We start from the raw sequence: 6,805 nt of genomic DNA on the forward strand, positions 1-6,805 counted from the left end.
CTCTGCGCATGCCCAGTGACACTTTTGAGGCTGTTGTCCCCAGGAGCGGTTGGATCGCACAGGCGCAGGCAGTACTGCGCCTGCGCGAGATTTCAGCCGGACTAACTGAAGATTCAAGGTGCCTGGCTTGAATAAATTAACTGACGTAGCAGAGGAGGCGGCGCCGTTAAACTAGACTGTGGGACATTACTACATAGCGAGGAGGCGTGCTTGGGCTCTAAACTAAGGCGGGCTAGGCACTGCAGGGGGGCGTTACTGGGCTCAGAGGGTGAAGAATAATGCCCCTCTGGGCACCTTCAGGGTTCATTTGCATAACACAAAGATCGCTTTTTGAGCAAAATGAAAGCATGAATATAAGGCCTCATGCACACGACCGTAGTTATGGTCCACATCCGAGCTGCCGTTTTGGCGGCTCGGATGCAGACCCATTCATTTCAATGGGGCCGCAAAAGATGCGGACAGCACTCCGTGGCCCCGCTAAAAGAAATATAACATGTCCTATTCTTGTCCACGCTTTGCGGACAAGAATAGGCATTTATATTGCCGGTGCTTGTTCCGTTCCGCAAATTGCGGAAGGCAACACGGGCGCCTTCCGTTTTCTTTTGCGGACCGCAAAAAACGGCACGGTCGTGTGCATGAGGCCTAAGAAAGGAAACCACTGCAGGAGTTAAGGTAATTTATTACACATGGCAATGGTGAGCGCTTAATATGGTCAAACCAGGTGACAGATTCCCTTTAAATTCGGGCACGGCTAGTCATGGTCGGGCTTCCTTAAAGGAATTGTTGGCCTTTGTGACCCAATGTTTTCATTAGAATTTCAGAAGCTGTGGAGGAGTGTTCCAGTAGACTCCATGGATGAAGAAAAGATTGAGGAGTACCTGAAGAGACAAGGCATTTCCTCTATGCAGGAGTCAGGACCAAAGAAAGTTGTAAGTCATTAGCTTGTTGGTTGAGATACGAGTCATGGTGGCATGAATCTACAGCTTTTTATAAGCTAGACATAGAAAAATGGAAGCACACAGCCCTTGGGTTTTCCCACTATGAACATGTATGGCCTGTTCAGCTCATAAGCTACCAGTGTCTGTGTACGGGCCGCTGGCATCCCCAGCAATCCCAATAGTGGTATTGCCTGATTCCCCCCCCATTCCCAACTTCTAGTGCATATGAAGCTACTTTATTAGGATGAATTCACACGTGGCAGATTGTTCCATCTCTGTACAATATTGCAGAAACCATGTGCAGTACATGCTGGGGAAACAACCCCATTAAGATGCATGGAACAGATTTTCAGATTTTTTTATTTATTTTTTATTTACCGCATGAGAATTCAGCCTTATAGTGAATGGGAGATACAGAAACGGACAGTAAAAAAATATGTTGGGACTGAATCTTGCATATAGACTTGAAAACAATAATACACCCAAGATAAAAATAAAAAAAAGATAAGAACTAACATGAGATAATAGAAGTTAGCGGAAAAACAAGTTTCCAAAGGCAGATCACCTATTGACAAAAACTAGTACTGACCACATAGCTGATCAGAACTAAACACTAATCCAAATGTGTGACTTGATGCGTTAATGGTTTAACATATTCAAGAGTTCATTGTATCGTATATTTCAATATAGATGCCAACTGCGCACATTATGTGAACTTCTCATGGTCCACATATATTACTGCATGTGCATCTACTAGCATCTGCCCACTTGTATTGAGAGTAGAATGCGCTTGTTTAAGACCTGTTCAGTTAAGTCTGAGGATCAGGCTACTGGAGATCACGGTCTCTGGCATTGCATAGCCAGCCTCATCGACTATAATGAGATCAGGTGGTGATCCGGCATTTATTCCAGAAAAGCTGCCGGGTTTCTGATGGACAAATACTGCTGCAGCCGGCTTTTATTCACAATGCTACTGTGAACGTAGCCCTAGTGTCCCCTACATTTCAATATGGGTGCTGGATCTCAAGATTTAAATACCCGGCAGGTTTAATCTAAACTGTGATCTGGATTCATTCCATTAATATAATAAGATGAACAATCAAAAAAATGGAATAGAAAATAAGGATAAAGTGAAAAAAAATAAAAATAATATAACCCAGAGATGACTAAATATCAAATCAATGCAATGCAATAAAAAGCTTAGAAAATAACAAAAATCATATTAAAACTATGACCAGAATAGATCAGAAATATAAAAAAAAAAAATAATAAAAAAAAAAAAAAATATATATATATATATATATATATATATATATACAGTACAGACCAAAAGTTTGGACACACCTTCTCATTCAAAGAGTTTTCTTTATTTTCATGACTATGAAGGCACCAAAACTATGAATTAACACATGTGGAATTATATACATAACAAACAAGTGTGAGACAACTGAAAATGTCATATTCTAGGTTCTTTAAAGTAGCCATCTTTTGCTTTGATTACTGCTTTGCACGCTCTTGGCATTCTCTTGATGAGCTTCAAGAGGTAGTCACCTGAAATGGTCTTCTAACAGTCTTGAAGGAGTTCCCAGAGATGCTTAGCACTTGTTGGCCCTTTTGCCTTCACTCTGCGGTCCAGCTCACCCCAAACCATCTCGATTGGGTTCAGGTCCGGTGACTGTGGAGGCCAGGTCATCTGGCGCAGCACCCCATCACTCTCCTGCATGGTCAAATAGCCCTTACTTTCAAAGTATTCCCAATTTTTCGACTGACTGACCTTCATTTCTTAAAGTAATGATGGCCACTCGTTTTTCTTTACTTAACTGCTTTTTTCGTGCCATAATACAAATTCTAACAGTCTATTCAGTAGGACTATCAGCTGTGTATCCACCTGACTTCTCCTCAACGCCACTGATGGTCCCAACCCCATTTATAAGGCAAGAAATCCCACTTATTAAACCTGACAGGGCACACCTGTGAAGTGAAAACCATTTCAGGGACTACCTCTTGAAGCTCATCAAGAGAATGCCAAGAGTGTGCAAAGCAGTAATCAAAGCAAAAGGTGGCTACTTTGAAGAACCTAGAATATGACATATTTTCAGTTGTTTCACACTTGTTTGTCATGTATATAATTCCACATGTGTTAATTCATAGTTTTGATGCCTTCAATGTGAATCTACAATTTTCATAGTCATGAAAATAAAGACAACTCTTTGATTGAAAAAGGTGTGTCAAAACTTTTGGTCTGTATGTATGTATGTATGTGTATGTATGTATGTGTGTGTGTATATATATATATATATATATATATATAAAAAAAACAGGCACTGCTCCTTTCAAATTGAATGAATGCAGCACTAAGGTTCTAGTGATTGGTGGGACCCCCATTACTCATATATAGGATATGTCATAAATGTCCTTTGTGGGAAAGCCCCTTTAATGTGTGACAGGGATGATGCTTACATATGACAAGCGCGATCTACCAGCAATTCTTGAGAGCAATTTTGGGTGGATAGCTGCCTGGATGGATGGAGGTTGGTTAGATAGATATTATAGGCAGGCAAGAGGAGCAGCACTCCTAATTCAGTTAAAAAGTGGATATCTTTATTCACCCAATACTCAGTGCAACGTTTCAGCTTGACAAAGGCTCCTTTGAGTTGAGCTGAACCGTTGCATTGTATTGGGTGAATAAAGATATCCACTTTTTTCACTGAAGAGGGGGGGGGATGCATAGAGAGAGAGAGAGAGAGAGAGAGGGGGGATGCATAGAGAGAGAGAGAGAGAAGGGGGATGCATAGAGAGAGAGAGAGAGAGGGGGGATGCATAGAGAGAGAGCGAGAGGGGGGATGCATAGAGAGAGCGAGAGGGGGGATGCATAGAGAGAGAGAGCGAGAGGGGGGATGCATAGAGAGAGAGAGCGAGAGGGGGGATGCATAGAGAGAGAGAGCGCGAGGGGGGATGCATAGAGAGAGAGAGCGCGAGGGGGGATGCATAGAGAGAGAGGGGGATGCATAGAGAGAGAGCGCGAGGGGGGATGCATAGAGAGAGAGCGCGAGGGGGGATGCATAGAGAGAGAGCGCGAGGGGGGATGCATAGAGAGAGAGCGCGAGGGGGGATGCATAGAGAGAGAGCGCGAGGGGGGATGCATAGAGAGAGAGCGCGAGGGGGGATGCATAGAGAGAGAGCGCGAGGGGGGATGCATAGAGAGAGAGCGCGAGGGGGGATGCATAGAGAGAGAGCGCGAGGGGGGATGCATAGAGAGAGAGCGCGAGGGGGGATGCATAGAGAGAGAGCGCGAGGGGGGATGCATAGAGAGAGAGCGCGAGGGGGGATGCATAGAGGGAGAGCGCGAGGGGGGATGCATAGAGAGAGAGCGCGAGGGGGGATGCATAGAGAGAGAGCGCGAGGGGGGATGCATAGAGAGAGAGCGCGAGGGGGGATGCATAGAGAGAGAGCGCGAGGGGGGATGCATAGAGAGAGAGCGCGAGGGGGGATGCATAGAGAGAGAGCGCGAGGGGGGATGCATAGAGAGAGAGCGCGAGGGGGGATGCATAGAGAGAGAGCGCGAGGGGGGGATGCATAGAGAGAGAGCGCGAGGGGGGATGCATAGAGAGAGAGCGCGAGGGGGGGATGCATAGAGAGAGAGCGCAGGGGGGGATGCATAGAGAGAGAGCGCAGGGGGGGATGCATAGAGGGAGAGGGGGGATGAGGGGGGGATGCATAGAGGGAGAGGGGGGATGAGGGGGGGATGCATAGAGGGAGAGGGGGGATGCATAGAGGGAGAGGGGGGATGCATAGAGGGAGAGCGCGAGGGGGGATGCATAGAGGGAGAGGGGGGATGAGGGGGGGATGCATAGAGGGAGAGCGCGAGGGGGGATGCATAGAGGGAGAGCGCGAGGGGGGATGCATAGAGGGAGAGCGCGAGGGGGGATGCATAGAGGGAGAGCGCGAGGGGGGATGCATAGAGGGAGAGCGCGAGGGGGGATGCATAGAGAGAGAGCGCGAGGGGGGATGCATAGAGAGAGAGCGCGAGGGGGGATGCATAGAGGGAGAGCGCGAGGGGGGATGCATAGAGAGAGAGCGCGAGGGGGGATGCATAGAGGGAGAGCGCGAGGGGGGATGCATAGAGGGAGAGCGCGAGGGGGGATGCATAGAGGGAGAGCGCGAGGGGGGATGCATAGAGGGAGAGCGCGAGGGGGGATGCATAGAGGGAGAGCGCGAGGGGGGATGCATAGAGGGAGAGCGCGAGGGGGGATGCATAGAGGGAGAGCGCGAGGGGGGATGCATAGAGGGAGAGCGCGAGGGGGGATGCATAGAGGGAGAGCGCGAGGGGGGATGCATAGAGGGAGAGCGCGAGGGGGGATGCATAGAGGGAGAGCGCGAGGGGGGATGCATAGAGGGAGAGCGCGAGGGGGGATGCATAGAGGGAGAGGGGGGGGATGCAGAGAGGGAGAGAGGGGGGGAGAGATTGATACAGAGATATTAGATAAATAGAGGGATGGATTGTTAGCTGGCTGGATCGATGGATCGATGGGTGGATCGCTATAGCTGGAGAAATGGATGCAGGGGCGTAGCTATAGGGGGTTCAGAAGTGGCAGTCTCTACCGGGCCCAGGAGCCTGAGGGGCCCAAAGACCCTTGTGCCACATAAGAAGACACCAGTATTATAGAAAGTGCATGCTGGTCAAGTTACACCTCTGGCTGGAGGGAAGGGGTAAGGTTAAGAAGCTATGTGCCTCCCTGGCCACAAAGCACTGATGGAAGGGGGCCCAAGCTGAATGCTTGCACCAGGGCTCATGATCATTTAGCGATGTCCCTGAATGGATGGATAGCAGAGTGAGTCGGATAGATCTGAGAAATGGCTATATATGAGATGGCTAATGCATGCTACTGTGACTGAAAACATAGATGTGTTTATTAGCTGTTTTCTATATTCAGATTCCAGTACAAAAAAGGAAGAAGGCCAGCTCCCAGAAGAAGCGGAGATTTAAGACTCACAATGACCATCTGGCGGGCGTGCTGAAAGATTACACCGATGTTACTCCCGGCAAACAGTAGGAATCCTGCAGTCATCGGCAGTAAGGATGTTTACAGAAGAGTGGGGCTTGACTTCCCTCTTATTGCCTCGGAGCCTTAACGTGACTCCAAGTGTTAACTTTTTCCATCCATTACCAGAGACCTGTCTTTTAGGATCTTGCTATGTATTAAAGGATAATTTAATCTAGAAGTCCTATAAACCAGACCTTGGCTAACACTGATCTGGAGTGCTTGCTGTAGTGGCAATTATGTGGATACAGCAGCAGTCTGAACTCTTCACTGTATATAGTGCCAGAGCATTTTTTTTGAAAATGTATTTTGTTTTACATTGTCTTCATGTGTTGCATAACGACTTATAGACAATATTTTATATGAAGTATTGCAATGTCTACTTGCCTTTTTTTGTGGTGTTCAAATAAAAATCATTTCATTTCTGGAGTGAAAATATGACAAGCAGTAACTATGATTCCATAATCTCCTACTTAAAGGGGTTTTCTGAGACTTTTATCTTCTGGATAGGTCTTCAGTATGTGACCCCCAGGACCCCCACTGATCAGCTGTTTGAAAAGGCACCAGCGGTCGTAGTAGCACTGCAACCTTTCCTCAGCTTAGCCTAAGCCTTATGTTACGTCACGGGACTAAGCTGTGATACCAAGAACAGCTGCCGTACAATGTACGGTACTTGGTGAGCTGAGAGAAGGCCGTGTCGCTAGTGTGAGGCCTTCTCAAACAGCTTATTGGCAGGGGTCCTGGGTGTCGGACTCCCCACCTATCAAGATTCTGATGATCTATCCATAGGATAGGTAATCAGTATAAAAGTCTCAGGAAACCCCT

General features: G+C 47.5%; 1 protein-coding gene across 2 annotated transcripts in view; it reads left to right on the forward strand.

Annotated features, from left to right (window-relative positions):
- The window catches only part of GTF2E2 (general transcription factor IIE subunit 2), an 88,884-nt gene extending 82,474 nt beyond the window's left edge, over positions 1-6,410 (forward strand). For both annotated transcript variants that reach the window (XM_040418041.1, XM_040418040.1), the window contains exons 7-8: positions 814-929; positions 5,873-6,410. In XM_040418041.1, the coding sequence (XP_040273975.1) occupies positions 814-929; positions 5,873-5,992 (236 nt within the window). In that variant the 3' untranslated portion in view covers positions 5,993-6,410. The remainder of the gene's footprint in view (positions 1-813; positions 930-5,872) is intronic.
- Positions 6,411-6,805: the final 395 nt, after the last annotated feature.

This window comes from Bufo bufo, chromosome 2, assembly GCF_905171765.1.
Source record: "Bufo bufo chromosome 2, aBufBuf1.1, whole genome shotgun sequence".
Classification (NCBI taxonomy): domain Eukaryota; kingdom Metazoa; phylum Chordata; class Amphibia; order Anura; family Bufonidae; genus Bufo; species Bufo bufo.